This window comes from Saccopteryx bilineata, chromosome 3, assembly GCF_036850765.1.
Source record: "Saccopteryx bilineata isolate mSacBil1 chromosome 3, mSacBil1_pri_phased_curated, whole genome shotgun sequence".
Taxonomy (NCBI): Eukaryota; Metazoa; Chordata; class Mammalia; order Chiroptera; family Emballonuridae; genus Saccopteryx; species Saccopteryx bilineata.
Genome location: NC_089492.1, coordinates 1018527 through 1040952, shown reverse-complemented (window position 1 = coordinate 1040952; position 22426 = coordinate 1018527). Strand labels below are relative to the sequence as shown.

Below are 22426 nucleotides of genomic sequence, written 5' to 3'. Positions count from 1 at the left end.
GGTCTCATATATCGACCATATGTTTTAATAGCTTTTCATGTTATTATTGTACAGAAAGCATCTGTACTATGCAAACATTCTCTGTGGAGTGACGAGCTGAAAAGGCAATTTAAGTAAAAGACACACTCTTCATGTTTCATATTGCCTGTCAAGCAAAAAACATGCAAGGAAGTGAAACTGCGCAGGTGAGGCCTTCAGTGCCTAACAGCATCAGGGCTACGGGCCCAGGATGCGTGAATCACACATCCCACTGCAACAAATCTGGAAAAAAGAAAAAGAAAAAAACACAAAACACCAGAACCAAATAAAGACTAGACTGGTTCTGGGCTGGTCTTGCTGTGACGCTGCACTGCGGGTTTTGGGCCATCGTTCTGGGGGTCCTTCATTTTTATAGAGGCCTGGAGCCAGTCCCAAGCCTTCTCTCCAACCGCTGCTTTCAAAGCTTAACTGGCCAATGTCCAAGCTGCATCCCTGCCAAGTGGGCTTTCGGATGGTTTCTAAAGCTTGACTTGCAGATGAAATTTTTCACACATCTCGCGCACCAGAACGGCCTCTCCCGGGTGTATATCCGCTAGTAATTGAAGGTCTTCTCGCTGCTGCGGACCCAGTGGTGGTGGTCAAGCTGCAGCGTGGAGAGGCGCATAAAGGCGCAGCCGCATTCCCCCGCACGTGAGAGGCTTCTCAGCACTTAGTGAAGCTGGGGAAGCTGGACTGGCTTAGCGCTGACCCGGCTAGAGAAGCCCAGGGCTGCGGTGCGGGACTGGCCTCTGGTGGTGGCCGCAGCGCAGGCAGTACTGCAGGGCAGGGACCGTGGCGGGTGTGGATAGCTGCGGGGCTATCGCCGGGGTCCAGCGGGGCGCTCAAAGTGGGCGCGCCTTGATTCGGGAGCCAGCCCACCCACTGGCCCCAGTGCGAGAGCTCAGCGGGCAGGGCCCACGCGCGGTGGGCAGGAACCCTACTGGTTTCTCCCTTCTCTTTGTTGTTTTTTTTCTTTTTTTGTGTGTGTTTTTGTTTTTAAGAGAAGGAGACAGAGACAGGAAGAGAGAGAGAATGAGAAGCATCGGGTGTATGATGCACCTTTTTTTAAAAAAAGTTTGGGGTCTAAAGACTGGGTGCTTCTTATACAGTGGTTGTAGATTTTGTTCTAACTTGCATTTCCCGCTTTTTCGCGCTTGTTTTTTGCACTCATTGTTGAAGATAGTGATTCGTCATCAGACACAAATGAGGACAAGCTAATGGATGGGAGCTTTGACAGTGATGAGGAGTTGTATGAATTTTGTGATGAATAAAACTTGAGTTCAATAACTTTATGTATTACTTTTTTTCCCCCCAAAATTCGAGCCCCAAAATTAAGGTGCGTCTTATACATAGGAACATCTTATACATGGGGAAATACGGCAATTGTTGTGGCACCTTAATTATTCATTGATTGCTTCTCATACCTACCCCTTGCTCAAGCCAAAGACCTTTGGTCTCAAGCCAGCGACCATGGGTTCATCGGCACGACCCCGCACTCAAGCTGGGAAGGCTGCGCTCAAGCCTGCAACCTCGAGGATTTCGGACCTGGGACCTCAGCGTCCCAGATCACCCACCCTCCATCCTTGGCTCCACCACGGTTCAGGCTCCTCCTTCCTCTTTGTCCTCACAGGCCTCGCCCCTTCGCTGGCCTTGGTACCCCGCCTCCGGCGCGCTGGCGCTCAAGCCACACCCCCATGGCCTCTAGACCCTGCCTCCCTAGAGGAAGTGAGTTTGTGTCCCGCATTATTGAATACTTGATTTACCTGCCCTGGCTCACCTAGGATGCTTGCAGAAGACATAGATCAGGGGTCCCCAAACTTTTTACACAGGGGGCCAGTTCCCTGTCCCTCAGACTGTTGGAGGGCTGGACTATAAAAAAAACTGTGAACAAATCCCTATGCACACTGCACATATCTTATTTTAAAGTAAAAAAAACAAAATGGGAATAAATACAATATTTAAAATAAAGAACAAGTAAATTTAAATCAACAAACTGATCAGTATTTCAATGGGAACTATGGGCCTGCTTTTGGCTAATGAGATGGTCAATGTGCTCCTCTCACTGACCACCAATTAAAGAGATGCCCCTTCTGGAAGTGCAACGGTGGCCTGATAAATGGCCTCAGGAGGCTGCATGCGGCCCACGGGCCATAGCTTGGGGACCCCTGACATAGATTATGGAGTTTGTGGCTTGAACGTTCTAATGTTGCGAGTCTGGGTAACTCGGGAATGAATTTTGATAGATTCTCCTGGAGACTTGCTAAAGGTAGCCATCCTATCTAAGATGCTCCTCTTCCAGCTCCACCAGGTGGTGGCGCAATGGATAGAGCGTCAGACTGGGATGCGGAAGACCCAGGTTCGAGACCCGAGGTCGCCAGCTTGAGCGCAGGCTCATCTGGTTTGAGCAAGGCTCACCACCTTGGACCCAAGGTCCCTGGCTTGAGCAAGGGGTTACTTGGTCTGCTGTAGCCTCCTGTCAAGGCACATATGAGAAAGCAATCAATGAACAACTAAGGTGTCTCAACAAAGAATTGATGCTGCTCATCTCTCTCTGTTCCTGTCTGTCTGTCCCTATCTATCTGTCTCTATTAAAAAAAAGATGCTCCCGTTCCTTGGACAGTTCACATCTCCTCCACTGCTTGGGCAGTGCTGCCCTGTGTCCCCACTGCAGAGGACATCAAGTCACACACTCATGGGTATCTCTGTTCCCCATGATCTGGGCTTGGCATTAGCACAGCTGTATCTTACAAAGAAAAAGAATAAAAGAGAGAGGTGACTAGCCCTGATGTCAGGAACATGTGTAGTTGTTTAATTTTTTTTTTTTTTGTATTTTGTAAGTTTTGTAAGTTGGAAACAGGGAGGCAGTCAGACAGACTCCCACATGTGCCCGACCGGGATCCACCCGGCATGCCCACCAGGGAGTGATGCTCTGCCCATCTGGGGCGTCGCTGTTGCAACCAGAGCCATTCTAGCACCTGAGGCAGAGGCCACAGAACCATCTTCAGCGCCTGGGCCAACTTTGCTCCAATGGAGCCTCGGCTGCGGGAGGGGAAGAGAGAGACAGAGAGGAAGGAGAGGGGGAGGGTGGAGAAGCAGATGGGCGCTTCTCCTGTGTGCCCTGGCCGGGAATCGAACCTGGGTCCCCCGCACGCCAGGCCGACGCTCTACCGCTGAGCCAACCGGCCAGGGCCTAGTTGTTTAATTTTTAAACCTGCTGGAAACACACTACCTTGAGCAGCCGATGTGCTGCTTTGGAAGGAGGAAAGACAGATGAATGGTCACATTCTTCCTTTGTATGCAGTTGACTCCTGCACATGGAAGCAGCAGCTTCCCTTTTCGTTTTTTGTTGCGATCATTCTGCATGGAAAGGGTAGACCCTCACCCAAAATGTGGTTCTGATGTGGACTTGTGATCACACACACACACACACACACACACACACACACACAAAGAATGTTTGATATTTCCTATGTACTTACATAAGGAGGCTTTTCTGCAGACAGCAGGGCAGGCCTCCGAAATTGCTTGAGAGAACCCAGAAAGCAGACTGGTTTGGGTTTTTTGTTTATTTTCAGAGACAGAGAGAGAGAGAGAGTCAGAGAAACGGACAGATAGGGACAGACAGACAGGAACGGAGAGAGATGAGAAGCATCAATCATTAGTTTTTCGTTGTGACACCTTAGTTGTTTATTGATTGCTTTCTCATATGTGCCTTGACTGCGGGCCTTCAGCAGACCGAGTAACCCTTTGCTGGAACCAGCGACCTTGGGTTCAAGCTGGTGGGCTTTTGCTCAAACCAGATGAGCCCACGCTCAAGCTGGCAACCTCGGGGTCTCGAACCTGGGTCTTCCGCATCCCAGTCCGACGATCTATCCACTGCGCCACCGCCTGGTCAGGCTGGTTTGGGGTTTTGATAGCGTAGCCACAATGAGGGTTCCCACTTTCAGGCAAGGACTTGGAGGGAACAGCCAGGATTTCTTACCAGTTTGCCCAGATCAGTGGCCACAAGGGAAGAGGTAGAGGTGAGGCCTAAAAGCCGCAAGCTATCAGCCATCTACACAGAGACGACTACATCTTTATGCACAGTGCGTGGCTTCGGAGCTCCTCACGAATAGTGTAGTGTTCACAGTGTTTGTGCATTGTGCATTATAAAATAATACATACCACTCTTAAGCATGTATATTTGTAGGAGGTCACGCACTGCAACTTAACTGAGGGTAGGACTTCTGCAGCGACATCTGAGCTGCGTCCTGTTTCAGCATCTGCATTGACAGCTGGCCGGAAACTAAGCCCCTCGTTTACACTGCGAAGGACAGGCCAAGCTCAGCGGTGCCAGGGCGCAGGGGCTCAGGCTGCCAACCTCCGTGGGCTCCCGATTTCCCTCTTTTCCTTTCCCGCACCAGGCCGGAAATTCATACCACCGAGAGGCCGGGCGGCACGGAGCGCCTAGAGCGGAACCGGAAGTTTCCAGGGCGGGGCCTGGGCCAACTTCCGGCCGTGATGTGCTGGAGCCCGTGCGGCTTTGTCGGGCGTCCTGCGGGACCGGCGGCGGGGCTCTCTATGCGGCTGCGCGTACCGTCTTCTCGCCGATGAGCCCCAGGTGAGTGGGGCGTTCCGGGCCGCGGGCAAAGGCGGCGACACTCTCCGGGTGGGCGGACGGGCTGAGCGCGGCCTGCCCCGCACGGGTGTCCCGGAGCCTGGGTGGGCCTCGGGGAGCTGGTCGCCCGGCAGCCGTGAGTCACGGCCGACCCGCGCGCGGGGCTGCCAGTCCGGCCCCCGGCCCAAAGCTTCTTTCCCTACGGGACGTCCTGTGGTTCAAGACCTCTTCCACCGGCTTGGCTCCTTCCCCGGTTCCAGGACCACCCGTCCGGCCACGGAGGCTCCATCCAGCTTCAGCGTCGGGGGTTGCAGTTCTCTCGCCTCCTATCCTCTGCGGTGGCCCGAGGGTGGGGACAGGGATGGGTCACTGCTGCTGCTCTCCGCCGGCCACCTCCGCCTGGAGCCCGAGAGAACTCTCCAGATGCTGCTGGGAAAGGGAGTCTCTGGGTGCTGCAGGAGTGCCCACCCGCCAGGGCATCGACTGGGCACTTAGACAATTTATGCTCCATTTTATCTAGCCGATGCTCTATATGTTACAACAGGAGGGTGGGCCATGTCACCGTGTCTCGTGGAACCAGAAGTCTGGGGTTATTTTTAATTCCTTTTTGTTCGTTTCACTCAAGTTTCTTTTTTTTTTTTTTTTCCTGATCATCAGTCAGGTAGATATAGCTCCTTCAGGCTTCTTTATTTTAATTTAATTTAATTTTTTTACAGAGACAGAGAGTCAGAGAGAGGGATAGACAGGGACAGACAGGAACGGAGAGAGATGAGAAGCATCAATCATCAGTTTTTCGTTGCGACACCGTAGTTGTTCATTGATTGCTTTCTCCTATGCGCCTTGACCACGGTCCTTCAGCAGACCGTGTAACCCAGGGGTCGGGAACTATTTTGGCTGAGAGAGCCATGAACTCCACATATATATATATATATTTTTTTTGAGATATTAACTTTTAATTTTTTAATTTTTTTTAGATTTTATTTATTTTAGAGAGGAGAGAGAGAGAGAGAGAGAGAGACAAGGTGGGGAGGAGCAGGAAGCATCAACTCCCATATGTGCCTTGACTGGGCAAGCCCGGGGTTTCGAACTGGAGATCTCAGCGTCCAGGTCGACGTTTTACTCACTGCGCCACCACAGGTCAGGCAACGCCACATATTTTAAATTTAATTTTTATTTATTTATTTATTTACTTATTTATTTTAGAGAGGAGAGAGAGAGAGAGAGAGGGAAAGGGAAAGGGGGAGGAACAGGAAGCATCAACTCCCATACATGCCTTGACCAGGCAAGCCCAGGGTTTTGAACCTGTGACCTCAGCATTCCAGGTCGATGCTTTATCCACTGCACCACCACAGGTCAGGCAACGCCACATATTTTAAAATGTAATTCCGTGAGAGCCATACAATGACCCGTGTACATTATGCATTATCCAATAAAAATTTGGTGTTGTCCCGGAGGACAGCTGTGATTGGCTCCAGCCACCCACAACCATGAACATGAGTGGTAGAAAATGAATGGATTGTAATACATAAGAATGTTTTATATTTTTAACTTTTTTTTTTTTTTTTGTATTTTTCTGAAGCTGGAAACGGGGAGAGACAGTCAGACAGACTCCCGCACGCACCGGACCGGGATCCACCCGGCACGCCCACCAGGGGCGACGCTCTGCCCCTCCGGGGCGTCGCTCTGCCGCGACCAGAGCCACTCCAGCGCCCGGGGCAGAGGCCAAGGAGCCATCCCCAGCGCCCGGGCCATCTTTGCTCCAATGGAGCCTTGGCTGCGGGAGGGGAAGAGAGAGACAGAGAGGAAGGAGGGGGAGGGGTAGAGAAGCAAATGGGCGCTTCTCCTATGTGCCCTGGCCGGGAATCGAACCCGGGTCCCCCGCACGCCAGGCCGACGCTCTACCGCTGAGCCAACCGGCCAGGGCCTTAACATTTTTTTTAATTAAAGATTTGTCTGTGAGCCAGATGCAGCCATCAAAAGAGCCACATCTGGCTTGCGAGCCATAGGTTCCTAACCCCTGGAGTAACCCCTTGCTCGAGCCAGCGACCTTGGGTCCAAGCTGGTGAGCTTTTTTGCTCAAGCTAGATGAGCCCACACTCAAGCTGATGACCTCCAGGTCTTGAACCTGGGTCCTCTGCATCCCAGTCCCACGCTCTGTCCACTGTGTCAGGCTCCTTCAGGCTTCTTTAAATGAAAGAGGAGCAATTTTAAATTTCCTTGCCAGAAGGAAGAGGAGCTAAGCAGAAAAGGAAAGATGGCGGGTTTTTTTTTTTGTTTTTTTTTTTTAGGTAAATGTTTATTCAAAGCAGGTCCTATCTGATTTTTAAAATGTCTTCTAAGTTAAAAAAAAAAACTTATGAAAATTATAAAAAGGTAAAAATGGGCACTAGATGTAGACCTGGATTTGAAGGTTAATTCTGTCACTTACAGTTTAGTGACCTTGGCTTGGGCATTTGACTGTCTTAGTCTCGTTTCCTCATCTGTAAAATAAAGTAAAATCTGCCTCATCAGATTTGAAGGACTGTTTGAAACAATGCAGGTCCATTGGCGAGCACTGTGCTTGGTTATGGTTCAAGGGGCCCTAGTAAGTAGTGCCCTTTCACCCCTCCTGTTCTGACCCACTGAGGCACACGAAGAGTGAAATGTGACCTTTCTTCTGGCCAGAGGCTGGATCAGCAGTGGAGCTCCTCAGGCTGACTGCCAGTTAAGACAGATTTCCTGCCTGTTCACGGGCAGCACAGGCTGGCTGCAGCCTCCTCGGACGCCTGCCCCAACACTGCAGGCTGGTAGTAGCAGGGCAGACTGCACCCTGTGCAGGAGGAGGGGCTGCGTGCCTAAATGTTGCACACCTTGCACTCGGCTAACTGCACCTCATGGAACACCCTCTTCCTGCGCAGGGACAAACGCTCCCTCCAGCACCTGGTCCGTTGTAGGGACTCTGAGTGCCTGTGATGGTGACACCTCCCAGAGCATCCGGTACATCTATGTGATGAACCTGAAGAATGCCGGGATATAAATGGGAAGGTGTTGCAGGTGGACGGGCACAGCGTGATCCCATCTCTTGTTGGAAATTGTGCGTGTGAGTGAGTGAGGGTATGACTGCTTAAGAAGAGGCCTGGGTGAATGTGTAGAAACACCGAACAGTATCTGTTTCAAGCTTTTCTCAACTAACAGAAACTTACCTTTATATCTTGAAAAATAACCAGCTAAAATTAATTCTTATAAACAGGAGCAAGATTTGTTTAAAGCAAGTTGGTGGGCCCTTAACTCAGAAGAACGTTCTCAGTGAATGCCACGAGGCAGGGGTCATATGTGTGGTGTCACAGGGCCACACTAGGTGGGCTGCTGCTGCAGGACCAGGGTTGCTAGGCCAGTGGGCAGCTCTGGTGCTCAGCTTCTCACTGTTGCTGGTGAGTGGTGTGTGGGTTCAGTTCCCTTTCCATCCCAGGGAGCCCTGCAGCGAATGGTCAGGTGGTCTGTTAGCCTTTTCAGCGTGGGTTCAAGTTGCTGTGTAAGATTCAAAAATGGTGTTTCCACCCAGAAACTTGATTTCTCATGTCCCTTCTCACAGGCCGGTGGTGGCTGTGCCCCTTATCCTCCGGGAGAAGAGCCCTGGGCACACATGCCTTCCGTTCCTGTTTCCCTGCTGGACCTCAGTCACAGGGTCCCAGCCGGCTCAGGGAACTCTGGGAAAGGTAGCCATTGGCTGGGTGCCCTGAGCCTACTGAACTGTCAGGTGGGACTGCCGTCACTCAGGAGGCAGGGTGCGGGGCAGTCTAGCCTCGGTCTCTGTTTACCCCGTGGTGGGCAGCCACCCCGTACTGCCCTATGTCCAGTAGGCTCTCTGGTGGCACCGGTACCACTTCACAGAGTCCGAGTGCAAACCCAAACAGTCCTGGCCTCCCTGTGCCATCTTTGCCACTCAGGGGCACAGTGGGTGACCAGGTCGCTGCAGAGACATGCCCAGCTGGCAAGGGGAAGAGTCCTGGACCAGCACAATGCCAGTCCTTGGCTGCAGTGGTTCCCAGAGGAACCTGCAGACGTGTCCTGACAGGGTCCACTAAAGCTGAACAGTGCTAGGACGTGTGAGCCGGCATCACACGGCCAGTGGGCATCCTGTCTACCAGAAGACAGGGCGGGAGTCTTGATGGCGGCTTATTCATAGCCCCAAAGTAAAACCGCTGCTCAGTGCCTGGGAAGGTGGAACGTGAACTCTGAGGTGTCCACGCAGGAGAACACTGGGCACCAGTGGGGAGAAGGGACTTCCAGGCCCAGTATTCAGTGTTAGTAGATAAGATACCTCTTTGGGGTGAAAAAAAGTGTTCTGGAATCAATCAGATAGTGGTGATGGTTCCACAACCTTAGAAATATTCTAGAAAATGCTGACTCATGCACTTTATTTATTTTTACAGAGACAGTCAGAGAGGAATAGACAGGGACAGACAGGAATGGAGATGAGAAGCATCAATCATTAGTTTTTCGGTGCACATTGCAACACCTTAGTTGTTCACTGATTGCTTTCTCATACGTGCCTTGACCCCGGGCCTTCAGCAGACTGAGTAACCCCTTGCTTGAGTCAGCGACCTCAGGGTCTCGAACCTGGGTCCTCCACATCCCAGTCTGATGCTCTATCCACTGCGCCACCACCTGGTCAGGCTGACTCATGCACTTTAAAATAGTGAGTTTTATGGTATGTGAAATGTGTTTCAAATGAAAAAAATGGCACCTGACCAGGTGGTGGCGCTGTGGATAGAGCGTCGGACTGGGATGTGGAGGACCCAGGTTCGAGCAAGGCTCACCAGCTTCACACACCCCCCCCCCCACCCGTCAAGGCACATGTGAGAAATCAATCAATGAACAACTAAGGAACCACAATAAAGAATTGATGCTTCTCATCTCTCTCCCTTCCTGTCTGTCCCTCTCTCTGACTCTGTCGCTGCCACAAAAAAAAAAAAAAGAAAAAACGGGCCATTTGAAAAGCAGACAAAAGAGAACATACTATACGATTCCATACAAATAAATTTTAAAGATGGGCCCAATTCACGCAGGTGTCCCCAAACTGCGGCCCCCTGAGGTCATTTATCCGGCCCCGTCGCACTTCCGGAAGGGGCACCTCTTTCATTGGTGGTCAGTAGAGGAGCACTGTATGTGGTGCCCTTCCAACGGTCTGAGGGACAGTGAACTGGCCCCCTGTGTAAAAAGTTTGGGGACCCCTGACCTAGAGTAATGGCAGTGGCGAGCCCCCCAGGGGGGGTGCCTTTCCAGGGACGTGCTCTGTGCTGTGCTGCTGGGGCTGTGGTTCCCAGGCGTGTGAGGGGACTTCAGGAGGATGTGTACACTTGACGCAGACTAGCTCAGGTAACAGGAACCACATTGGAAAGGGTGTCCTGTGGTGACTGCAGGGACCCGTCACCTGGTGCCTTTGGGCGCATCACTGTACTTGGCGGTCACCGAGGATATGGTTTTGCAGTGGCCACCTTTTTCCCACTAGTGCAGCTTGGGGGTAAGCAGCGACCCTGTGGCAGCATCTGGATGAAGCTCCCTGGAGGTGTGCGTAGCTGAGGACTCAGGTGGCGAAGAACCTGTGAGAAAGGCAGGGTTGGGCGGCGATCCCAGGGGCTAATGGCCAGGCATTGCTGGTGTGAGGAGGCCCTCCAGGGTTCCCAGACCCCAACGTGCGCCCTCCCAGCGGTGGCCGAGGGATTTTGCAGCTGTAATTTAAGCGCCAAGTCAGCTGCTGTTGGAGCCCTTGGGAAGCCAGATTTTCTGCATCCATCGCAGAACAGAGGGCAGAGGGGGATCAGTGAGTTCCTGCCTGGAAGATGCAGGTGGCCCCAAGAAGCTGACTGCATGCAAGGAATCAATGCAGCCCTACAGCTGCCGGGGACTGGATTCTGCCAACAGTCCGAGTTTAGAAATGGGTTTTCTCAGAGCTTCCAGATGAGCCCTCAGCCTGGGTGACGGTCTGACCCCGAGCAGTCATGCTGGGCTGGACTTCTGGCCTACAGCACTGAGGTGACAGGTGTATGCTGTTTTGTGCTGCCAGACTTGTGAATTGCTGTTATGCAGTGACAGATAACTTTATGTGGGCCTTCTTGGGAAAGGGCATGGCTTTAGGGGAGGCAGACCATCACTGTCTCCATCCGCTAGGGGTTGGTTCTGTTGTTGAACTTTATATAAATGGAATCTTACAACACGAACTCTTGTGCCCAGCTTCTCTGTTCAGTGTTAAATCTGTGTGATTTCCTGTGCTCGTGTGTGTTCTGTTCTGTCTCCTTGCCGTACGCCACTGCCCATGGGACCCTTGTTGATGGAGTTTGGTGTGCTTGTGAGCAGTGCTGCTGTGAACATCCCCATTTGTGTAGGGCAGGCCTGGTGTCAGCAAGTAGATGAGGGGGTGGGTTTTAGTCACACGTGGAGGTGTTTGCCTTAGACAGGATCAAGGACAGTGTAGCCCATGTCACCAGGAGGGCCTAGTGTGGGAACAGACCCAGGTAGGTGGGCAAAGGTGGGTGGAGGTGAGCGTGCTCATCAGCTCAGAGGGAGCAGGGAAGGCTGGGCTTCTGAGAAGAGAACAGAAAGCAGGAAATGGTCTCCTAGGAGAGTCAGGGCCATGCAGGAACTGCTGGGAGCTCTCGGGGCTCCCTCAGGCACGGCGTTATGAACGTGGGGAGCTCAGCAGCAATGCAGACAGATAGGAAGCAAGTAGAATTCAGGGTTTTCCTACATAAGTGTGACAGAGGAAGAAAAGGCAGGGGAATCGGGATCAATATGCAAGAGAATGGGGTTAATATATAACCCCACATGTATATAATGCCACCACTGACCATGGGATCGTAGCTGGGGAGGACATGAAGGAATGAGAGACAGTAAAGAGGTGGTAAGGCGAACAAATTTGTTTCTTTGGAAATGTCTTGACAGTCCACAGCATATCCCTCCCCAATGGCCACCGACCAGTGTCCCCTGGAACTGGATGGTGGAGCCCCAGAGGCCTTCCAAAGTGGGGGCGGCAGTTTGGGAGTGAAATGAGCACTGTGGTGGCTGTATACTGGGTCCGGGTGTGGGCAGAGGACACACTTTCCTCTCTGTGGATGTCTGTTCTGCCCCCCCCACCCCCGTGCTCTGCTGGGTTCCTGTCTGTCAAAGAGGGAGAGAGATGACCTTATTGTTTTATTTCAGGTTCTGACGTAGGAGCTGGCCATGGGAAAGTGACTCGGGAGCCTCGCGTGAAGTTTCCGAGAAGGGAAATCTGCATATGACAGTGTCAGAAACACTCGCAGTGATGGAAGCCCCAGGCCCCAAGTCTGGGAGGCCCTCTGCACCTGGAACAGGGGAGCTGTTGGGAGACCCGGAAGGGCGGAGCCTGCCCAGCGCCCTGTGTCAGGAGGGAGGTTTCAAACAGGTGACAGTCACGCACTGGAAGATCCAACCAGGAGAGGCAGCCCAGGTGGGAAGCGAATCAGGAGGCCCAGTGCTGAGCTCAAACCTCCTCCTTCAGAGAGAGCTAATGGAAAGGGAAGCCCACCCATGCGAGAGTTGTGGCCAAAGCTTCCCCTTGACTTCAGATCTGGTCAGACATCGGATTTCTCATGCCGAGGAGAAACCTTACCAGTGTGACCAGTGTAGGAAGGGCTTCGGCCAGAGCTCCCACCTTGCAGAGCACCAGAGCACTCACCCTGGGGACAGACTGTATGTGTGTAATGCCTGCGGGAAGGACTTCCCTCACTACGCAGACCTCCTGGAGCACCAGAGCGGACACGCTGGGGAGAAGCCCTTCAAGTGCACGCAGTGCGGGAAAGCCTTCTGCCACAGCTCAGACCTGATTCGCCACCAGCGCGTGCACACCCGCGAGAGGCCTTTCGAGTGCAAGGAATGTGGGAAAGGCTTCAGCCAGAGCTCACTGCTCATTCGACATCAGAGAATCCACACGGGAGAAAGGCCCTACGAGTGCAATGAATGTGGGAAGTCCTTCATCAGGAGCTCCAGCCTTATTCGACACTACCAGATCCACACTGAAGTGAAGCAGTACGAGTGTAAGGAATGTGGGAAGGCCTTCCGGCACCGCTCGGACCTCATCGAACACCAGAGGATTCACACCGGAGAGAGGCCCTTTGAGTGTAACGAGTGTGGGAAAGCCTTCATTCGGAGCTCCAAGCTTATTCAGCACCAGAGGATCCACACTGGGGAGAGGCCTTACGTTTGCAATGAGTGTGGCAAGCGCTTCAGTCAGACCTCAAACTTCACCCAGCACCAGAGGATCCACACTGGAGAGAAGCTCTACGAATGTAACGAGTGTGGGAAAGCTTTCTTCCTGAGTTCGTACCTCATTCGACACCAGAAAATCCACACTGGCGAGAGGGTGTACGAGTGTAAGGAGTGTGGGAAAGCTTTCCTCCAGAAAGCACATCTCACCGAGCACCAGAAGATCCACTCCGGGGACAGGCCCTTCGAATGCAAGGACTGTGGGAAAGCCTTCATCCAGAGCTCCAAGCTGCTGCTCCACCAGATCATTCACACTGGGGAGAAGCCCTACGTGTGCAGTTACTGTGGGAAGGGGTTTATTCAGAGGTCCAACTTCCTCCAACACCAGAAAATTCACACCGAAGAGAGACTCTATGAATGTAGTCAGTATGGGCAAGATTTCAGTTCTACTCCAAACTTTAAAAATAATCCAGGTGTTCACCAAGATGAACTCCCCTTGAGTAAGACCCCTGTACGTTTGGGGGAGAAAGCTGTAAGTCAGGGGGAGCACACAGCTAACTTATAAAGTAGGTCTCCAGCTCCGCGTGATGTTTGGAAGCCCTCATTCACGTGGCTTTGAACACATCTGCACTTCCCAAAGCCACGCGGACAGGGCTGCTGTAGGAGAGGGCTGCTGCCTATCTGTAGCCATGCTGGACTACTGTCCTCACCTAGGAACCCACGTGTCCTCAGGAGAGCCACCTGACTGGACAGCTGACTCGAAGCCGGGACAGTTTAGGGCTGGGAGCTAAGTCCCGAAAGGTTTCTATACTTTATTGCACAATTACATTTCATCCTTGAGGTAAATCCCCCCTTTGAAGGAGAAGAGTAGGACGTAGAGCAAATTTTGATCTATCAAAAATGCAAGTTGAGTAACTTTCGTATTTAAAACCACAGGTTGCTTCCCTGTGGTCCTTAGGAGACAGTCTGAGCACCCTCTCCTGCATCGTAAGGCCCTCCGTTTTCTGGAGACTCCCCTCCCAACACCGAACCCCCTGCCATGTAGTTGGCATTGCAGCAACACTGCCTGATGCCCCTTTACCCAGACTGCCCCGCCCTTGTTTGGATGTTCTGTCCGCACCCGCTTAGCTCCTGAGTGGAGACCCGCCCCCTCTGGGCCGTCCGTCAATTCTCACCTCCAGTGCTGCACTTACTTTTCTATGTAAGAAGTGTTTCTATATACAGTGGGGCCTTGATACGAACACACCAACACACGAGTTTTTTAAGATACAAGCTGTGACTCAGTCGTAATTTTGTTTGAGATCTGAGCAAAATTCCGAGATACGAGTCGTGATTCGGGAAGCTGCCGCTAGTTGGTGCACGGGTCCAGCATCGGCAGTTTGATACACGAGTTGACTGACTTACGAGCTTGGTTACAGAATGAATTAAATTCGTATCTCAAGGTACCCGTGTATATAACTTGTTCATTATTCCACTGCTGATTCTTGAAGGACAGTGGTCATATCTGATTGGTCCCTGTGTCCCTGGTGCCCAGCACAGGGCAGTAAAAAGCACATCCCCAATTGTGTAAGTGGTGTCTTTCCTACTTTGTTCTTTCTATACTGCTACTTTAAAGCTTCTCGATCTTGTTGTCATTGTTTTGTCAAGGATAACCTACTGGTCTGCTGGGAATACCTTCCTTAGCCCTGTGATGTGTCCTGCTCACCCTGAAGCTAGAAGTCGCAGGTGATGGCCGGTGCGAGCCCAGTGCTCTTGTATCTGCGGTCGTTAGAGCTCAGCCGTGACCACGTGCTTGCTTTGGGGAGCACTCTCTTCACGTAGTTGTCTGTCTTTCTAGTTCACTCCAGGGGCACAGGGTCCCAGTGCACTGCAGAGCTGGTCTTAGCCGTTCCAGGGTTAAACTCAACTCTTCTCATCCCTTCCCCTGTTCTCTGGCTCATTTTGTCATTTATTTGAAAATGTGCTGACCTGTAAGAACCGGTCCTGAGTTCTGGGGAAACTGATGAGGCCAGCATCCAACCTGATGTCGCTCCAAGCCTGATGGAGGAGACAGGTCATGGTACAGTGAGCAAAGTGTGGAAGGAGACATGTCCCTGGCTGTGTCGGGCCACAGGCAGGAAGGACTGGGGGCAGCTTCGCAGAGGAGGCGGCACTGGACCCGGCCTGCTGAGATAAGCAGACCTCTGTGAGCTAGAGAAGGAACGAAGAGCAGGTCTGAGCAGAACCGGGTCGCTGCAGGTTCCTCTTGGTTCAGAAATGAGTTTTGTTCCACAGCGGGTAGCTGTCTAATGGGACCTTTAACTGTTGCCTCTGAATTTCCCTTATCTGAACATTCACCAAAATAACCACTTTTGAAATTGTACAAAACTTTTTTTTTTGGCCCATGAGGGTATATATTTTTTATTTTTATTTTTATTTTTTTTATATTTCTGAAGCTGGAAACAGGGAGAGACAGTCAGACAGACTCCCGCATGCGCCCCACCGGGATCCACCCGGCACGCCCACCATGGGGCGACGCTCTGCCCATCCTGGGCGTCGCCATGTTGCGACCAGAGCCACTCTAGCGCCTGGGGCGGAGGCCACAGAGCCATCCCCAGCGCCCGGGCCATCTTTGCTCCAATGGAGCCTTGGCTGCGGGAGGGGAAGAGAGAGACAGAGAGGGAAAGCGCAGCGGAGGGGTGAAGCAAATGGGCGCTTCTCCTGTGTGCCCTGGCCGGGAATCGAACCCGGGTCCTCCGCACGCTAGGCCGACGCTCTACCGCTGAGCCAACCAGCCAGGACGGTATATTTTGAGTTCCATAATAAATTCCAGCAACCCAAGAAGCCTTGAGAGACGAACTAGTTCAGAAAGGGGCTACAATACTCTGTCTGGAGAACCTGCCATTTGAAGTGTAGCCACAGTTCAACTTTGTTGAGGTCCCATTTCCACACAGTAAAATGCCTACTTTAAGTGTAGAGTTTTAACATACATCTGTGGAACCTCCATCATAACAAAGTAACATCTGTGTCACCCAAAAGGTTCCCTTTTATCCTTTCTCAGTTCATCACAACGCAGACCCAAGAAACCCCTTTCAGCTGGTGTAGATATGAGTGGATGATATGGTGTGTGATCTTGTGTGTCTGACTCCTCACTCTCAGGCATGCTGTAAATCCAGTGTAGTTGGGTGTTGGAGTAGCCGTTTCTTTGCCGAGAGTCATCTATTATAGAAATTTGAGTTTCCAACTTGAACTCTTATGAATAAAACAGCTATGAGCATTTGCGTAAAAGTAATTATCTGGACATGCCTCTATTGGGTAAATGACTAGGAATTGAGCTGCGGAGTTATAACTACGTTTTTAACTTTATAAAAATATTGCCAAGGCCCTGGCCGGTTGGCTCAGCAGTAGAGCGTCGGCCTGGCATGCGGGGGACCTGGGTTCGATTCCTGGCCAGGGCACATAGGAGAAGCGCCCATTTGCTTCTCCACTCCCCCCCTCCTTCCTCTCTGTCTCTCTCTTCCCCTCCCGCAGCCAAGGCTCCATTGGAGCAAAGATGGCCTGGGCGCTGGGGATGGCTCCTCGGCCTCTGCCCCAGGCGCTAGAGTGGCTCTGGTTGGCAGAGCGACGCCCTGGAGGGGCAGAGCATCGCCCCCTGGTGGGCATGCCGGGTGGATCCCAGTCGGGCGCATGCAGGAGTCTGTCTGACTGTCTCTCCCCATTTCCAGCTTCAGAAAAATACACACACAAAAAAATATATTGCCAAAAACTTTTACATACTACCATTTTACAGTCTCAATGTAAGGTGATCCTGTTTCCAGTGGCACCGCTGTTCCATGAACAAGGGCACGAGCACGTCCCCTCTGCCAGGGTGTTCCAGTCCACAAACCAGGTCCATGCCCCCGCCTAACTGTTCATGGACCGCAGTCCCTCCTGGGCATCCCTTTGGCAAGTCCCTGGGTGGTCGCAGCAGTGCCCTCTGTGGAAGGAACCAGGCAGAGGCCCCAGGAGCAGCAGTGTCAACCCTGGCTGCGGTTCAGAATCACCTGGGTGCCTGAAGAGGCCCCTGACGGCCCCACCAGAGCCCAACCTGATTTAATTATCCTGGCAGCCTCTACAGGCACACTTTCATGTTTGATTAAACTAACTGAAATAATTGTGGATTCACATGCCCTTGAGATTGTAATACAGAGAGATCCTGCGTTCAGTCCGGATTCCCCCCCAATGCCAGCATCCTGAAGACCAGTCACAACTGGGAGACGGACGCTGATGTTGCCAGGATACAGAACACATCTTTCGCAGGAATACCCCCCATGTTACCCTCTTAGAGCCGCACCCACTTTCCTTCTGCTTCCAACCCCTCCTTCTTGACTGGCAACCGTTAATCTCCGTTTCTATAATTTTGTTGTTTCAAGAATGTTATACAGATGGCATCAAACAGTATGTGTGGACATGATCTGTCGATACCAGGTGTCTCCAGCATTCCCAGGTATAAGATCTGGCAGTACTGGCACGAAGACAGACATCAGACCAATAAGATAGGACAGACAGCCCAGAAATAAACTTTCATCTATAGCCAAATGATTTTTGACCACAGTGTCAAAAGGGAAAAGACAGTCTTTTCAACAAATGGTGTACAGAGAACTGGGTCTCCCTACGTGAAAGAATGAAGTTGGGCCCTTAACTAACACCATACACAACAACTAACTCAACATGCATCACAGACCTCAATTTAAAGAGTTAAAACTAAAATTTTCAGACGTTTGACATTGTATTTAGATTTCTTGTATATGATAACAAAAGCACAGGCAGCAAAAGCAAAAATAGACATACGGGACTTCATCAACATTAAAAACTTTTGTGCATCAGCCCTGGCTGGTTGGCTCAGCGGTAGAGCGTCGGCCTGGTGTGCGGGGGACCCGGGTTCGATTCCCGGCCAGGGCACACAGGAGAAGCGCCCATTTGCTTCTCCACCCCCCACCCCCTCCTTCCTCTCTGTCTCTCTCTTCCCCTCCCGCAGCCAAGGCTCCGTTGGAGCAAAGATGGCCCGGGCGCTGGGGTGGCTCCTTGGCCTCTGCCCCGGGCGCTAGAGTGGCTCTGGTCGCCGCAGAGCGATGCCCCGGAGGGGCAGAGCATCGCCCCCTGGTGGGCAGAGCGTCGCCCCTGGTGGGGGCGTGCCGGGTGGATCCCGGTCGGGCGCATGCGGGAGTCTGTCTGACTGTCTCTCCCCGTTTCCAGCTTCAGAAGAAAAAAAAAACAAAACACTTTTGTGCATCTAAACCACTATCAACAGAGTAAAAAGGAAGTCCACAGAATGGGAGGAAATATTTGAAAATCACATTATCTGATAAAAGAGTGATGTTCCAAATACATAAATAACTCCTGAAATTCAAAAAAAAAAAAAAAAAAAGGACAAGGGCCTTGACTAGACATTTCTCCAAAGAAAACATACAGCCTGACCAGGTGGTGGCACAGTGGATAGAGCATCAGACTGGAACGCAGAGGACCCAGGTTCAAAACCCTGAGCTCACCAGCTTGAGCCCAAGGTTGCTGGCTTGAGCAAGGGGTCACTCACTCTGCTGTAGCCCCCCCCCCCCCCCCCCCCGTCAAGGCACATAAGAGAAAGCAATCGATGAACAACTAAGGTGCTGCAGCGAGGAATTGATGCTTCTCATCTCCCTTCCTGTCTGTCCCTATCTGTCCCTCTCTCTGTCACACACACAAAAAGAGGATATACAAATGGCCAATAAGCACATGAAAAGATGCTTGACATCATTAATCACTAGGGAAATGCAAATCAAAACCTCGATGCAATTCTACCTGATACCCATTAGGATGGCTACTCTCAAAATGAAACAAAACAAGTGTTGGTGACCAAGCAGAGAAATTGGAATCGTGGTACATTGCTGGTTGATGTAAAGCAGTACGGTTCCTAGGAAAAACAGTATACCAATTTCCCCAAAAGTGAAAATAATTACCATTTGATCTAGCAATTCCACTTCTGGGTATACACCCAAAAGAATTTTTTTTCTTTTTTTACAGAGACAGAGAGGGACAGATAGGAACAGACAGGAACAGACAGGAACGGAGAGAGATGAGAAGCATCAATCATCAGTTTTTCGTTGCGACACCTTAGTTGTTCATGGATTGCCTTCTCATATGTGCCTTGACCGTGGGCCTTCAGCAGACTGAGTAACCCCTTGCTCGAGTCAGCGACCTTGGGTCCAAGCTGGTGAGCTTAGCTCAAATCAGATGAGCCCATGCTCAAGCTGGCAACCTCGGGGTCTCAAACCTGGGTCTTCCGCATCCCAGTCTGACGCTCTATCCACTGCGCCACCGCCTGGTCAGGCAATAAATAAAATCTTTTTTTTTTTTTTTTTTTTTTCATTTTTCTGAAGCTGGAAACAGGGAGAGACAGTCAGACAGACTCCCGCATGCGCCCGACCGGGATCCACCCGGCACGCCCACCAGGGGCGAGGCTCTGCCCACCAGGAGGCGATGCTCTGCCCCTCCGGGGCATCACCATGTTGCGACCAGAGCCATTCTAGTGCCTGGGGCAGAGGCCACAGAGCCATCCCCAGCGCCCGGGCCATCCTTGCTCCAATGGAGCCTTGGCTGCGGGAGGGGAAGAGAGAGACAGAGAGGGAAAGCGCGGCGGAGGGGTGGAGAAGCAAATGGGCGCTTCTCCTATGTGCCCTGGCCGGGAATCGAACCCGGGTCCTCCGCACGCTAGGCCGACGCTCTACCGCTGAGCCAACCGGCCAGGGCAAATAAAATCTTTAAAAGAAAAAAAGAGCCTGAACAGGCGGTGGCGCAATGGATAGAGCGTCAGACTGGGATGCGGAAGACCCAGGTTCGAGACCCCGAGGTCGCCAGCATGATGAGCCCAAGGTCGCTGGCTCTAGCAAGGGGTCACTCAGTCTTTTGTAGCCCTGGGTCAAGGCACATATGAGAAATCAATTAATGAACAACTAAGGAACTGCAACAAAGAATTGATGTTTCTCATCTCCCTTCCTGTCTGTCTGTTCCTATCTGTCCCTCTTTCTGTCTCTGCCACACACAAAAAAAAATTAAAGATTTTATTTAGTGATTTTTAGAGAGGAGAAAGAGGTGGGAGAAGGGGTCAGGAGAGGTGCAGGAAGCATCAACTCATAGTTGCTTCTGTCTGTGCCTTGACCAGCCAGGCATGCCTGGGACTTCCTGCCTGTCACCTCAGCGTTCCAGGTCCACACTTGATCCACTGCGCCACTGCAGGTCAGGACATTTGCCCTTTTTTTTTAATTTTTAAATTCATTTTTATTTCTAAGTGTGGTAAAATACACATAATATAACCATTTTAAGTGTACAGTGCAGTAACATTAAGTATGTTCACATTGTTCATTTAAGCTCAAAAACTCTTTTCATTTGGGCAAATTCTGAATCATTAAATAGTAACCACTTCCTGTCCCCGCTTGGTTCCTGCCCTTGACAACCATCTGTATTTACGAATCTGACTTCCATAAGTGCCTCATAAAAGTGGATTCACACAGTATTTGCCTCTTTGGGACTGGCTTCTTTCGCGTCCATCTGGAAGGCTAAGGATCCCAGTTCTAAACCCCCTCGCTTGCCCAGTCAAGTCACATATGACAAGCAATCAATAAACAACTAAAGTGAAGCAACTATCAGTTGATAGTTCTCACTTGACCCTCCTCCCCTCTCTGTAAAATCTTAAAAAAAAAAAAAAAAAAAAAAAAGGAAAGCAAGGAAACCTCCCGGTGGGGCTCAGAGCGCCCCCACCTCCGGCGCCATGGAGGTCAGAGATAAGGGCCCACGTGCGGCCAGGGCCCTGCGTCCTGGACTCTAGGGAGGCGGCTACCAGCCCCCTGCAGAAGCCCAGGCTGCACTAGGGTCCTAGGGGGATGGCACCAGCGGAGGACCCCGGCTTGGGGAAGGCTTGGGGGCGGGGTACCTGATGGAGAGCGGAGGACCGTGGGAAGGCCCGCGCCAGAGCCCGGTTTAGTCCTCCAACCTTCAGCGCCCGGACCCCTGCTGGGGATGCAGAGCGCAGGCGGCCAACGTTCTAGCAGCCGGGTGGAGGAGGGGCGCCGAGGCCCGAATGTGGAGGTCGCGTCTGGGACGACACCAGGGCCACGGGGCGGTCGCGAGGGTGGAGCCCACGGTCAGAAGGCTCCGCACACCACGCCGGAGCCGACCGGCCGCGCGCACCACCGAGACGAGTGCCCTAGAGGGGCGAGCGCCGCTTCCGGCGGCGGGAAACGCACTTCCGCTGGGGAAGTTTATTAAAGCGGCGCCGCGGGCGGGGAGGCGGAAAGAGTGCTGCGCGCAGCGGGCCCGCCCAGGTCCGTCTAAAGCGAGGACCGCGGCTCTCCGCGGGGGGCCCCCCTGCCCCTCGGCGTTGCGGCCTGGGGTCTGAGGGTCCCGAAGCATCCGTCTTTGGGCCTCCGAAGGCCGCCTGTGTTCTCTTTGGTGGCTGGACGCTGCCGGTAGCCCCGACCACGGTCCGCGACTCCGGCCTGTACCATTCTTCTGCAGCGACCCCGCCAGGGAGGTGGTTCTCGCCACGTGGGGCCGCTTCTTCCCGCCCGGTCCCTGACTCACAGCGGCCGGTGTTCCTCGTCTTCCCGCGTCTTCACTGTCCCTCCCCCCCACCCCCGGCCCTCGTCCCACCTCCGCTGTCAGTGGGGGTTGCACTGCGCCCACCCCCGTGCTGCCTGGGCCGCCTTCCTCCTAGCAGGTGACTTACCCCAGCGCTCAGTCCCCAGACCTCCATCACCAGTCTGCAGTCCAGGACTGGTCGCCGCCGTCCCGTGGTGGCCGGCGGGGGCTCGCTTTCCGCGTCGTCGGAGGGCGTGTGTGGGTGTGGCAGGTGGCACCCCGAGGCCGGCACCTCCCCTTCCGGGATGGAGTGCATTCCGCGCGTGCGCGAGCACCTGTCTTGCTGGTTCTTCGTGACTCTACCCCCCCTCACCCCGGTCCACTTAACCTGGCGCAACTCCGGGCTGCATCTCCCGCTCACTCTGTCTCCCCAGCACGTGTCCCAGCTGAGTGGGCACAGCTCTCCGCTGCCCGGCAGGCTGCCCGAGGACCCAGCCCTCGGCCCCCAGCACCCCCTTGGGAGAGTCCCACAGCAATGGCTTCATAAGTCTCTGACCGTCTGCCCGATTCCTAATTCTTTTATGGAGCCAGGGCTCTACAGGCTAATTGAGAGAGCGGTTCCGTGTCCAGGGTTCCACTGGGAGAGAAAAACACCATCATCAAGGGATGCTGTGTGTTGAGCTCAGTGATGGGATTCAAATAATTTAACAACCGGTTCTCTGCCCTATTTAAGTATGAAAAAAAGCAATATCCTGAAAGGTAGTTTATTATTTCATTGACTGTTCTTAAATAAGAACATTAAAAAAATTTTTTTTGTCTCTGTAACAGAGACAGTCTCAGAAAGAGAGACATAGCGACAGACAGGAAGGGAAAGAAATGAGAAGCATCAATTCTTTGTTGGGGCACCTTAGTTCATTGATTACTTTTTCATATGTGCCTTGACCAGAGGGCTACAGCAGATGGAGTGACTCCTTGCTCAAGCCAACGTCCGTGGGCTCAAGCTGGTGAGCCTTGCTCAAACCAGATGAGCCCGCCCGA

At 52.4% G+C, this 22426-nt stretch overlaps 1 protein-coding gene and 1 long non-coding RNA gene across 2 annotated transcripts; one reads left to right on the top strand and one right to left on the bottom strand.

Annotated features, from left to right (window-relative positions):
* Positions 1-4500: 4500 nt before the first annotated feature.
* On the top strand, positions 4501-16133 carry ZNF623 (zinc finger protein 623). Its single transcript, XM_066265499.1, has 2 exons — positions 4501-4618; positions 11795-16133. Exon 2 carries the CDS (start codon positions 11871-11873, stop codon positions 13380-13382), a length of 1512 nt encoding a protein of 503 aa, XP_066121596.1. The 5' UTR covers positions 4501-4618; positions 11795-11870; the 3' UTR covers positions 13383-16133.
* On the bottom strand, positions 8999-21657 carry LOC136329420 (uncharacterized). Its single transcript, XR_010730183.1, has 2 exons — positions 21537-21657; positions 8999-10197 (listed from the first exon to the last, which is right to left on the bottom strand). It is a non-coding gene; the product is annotated as an uncharacterized lncRNA (long non-coding RNA).
* Positions 21658-22426: the final 769 nt, after the last annotated feature.

Coding starts and splice junctions, on each gene's coding strand:
- ZNF623 (XM_066265499.1), top strand. CDS start 11,871: ATGACAGTGTCAGAAACACTCGCAGTGATGGAAGCCCCAGGCCCCAAG.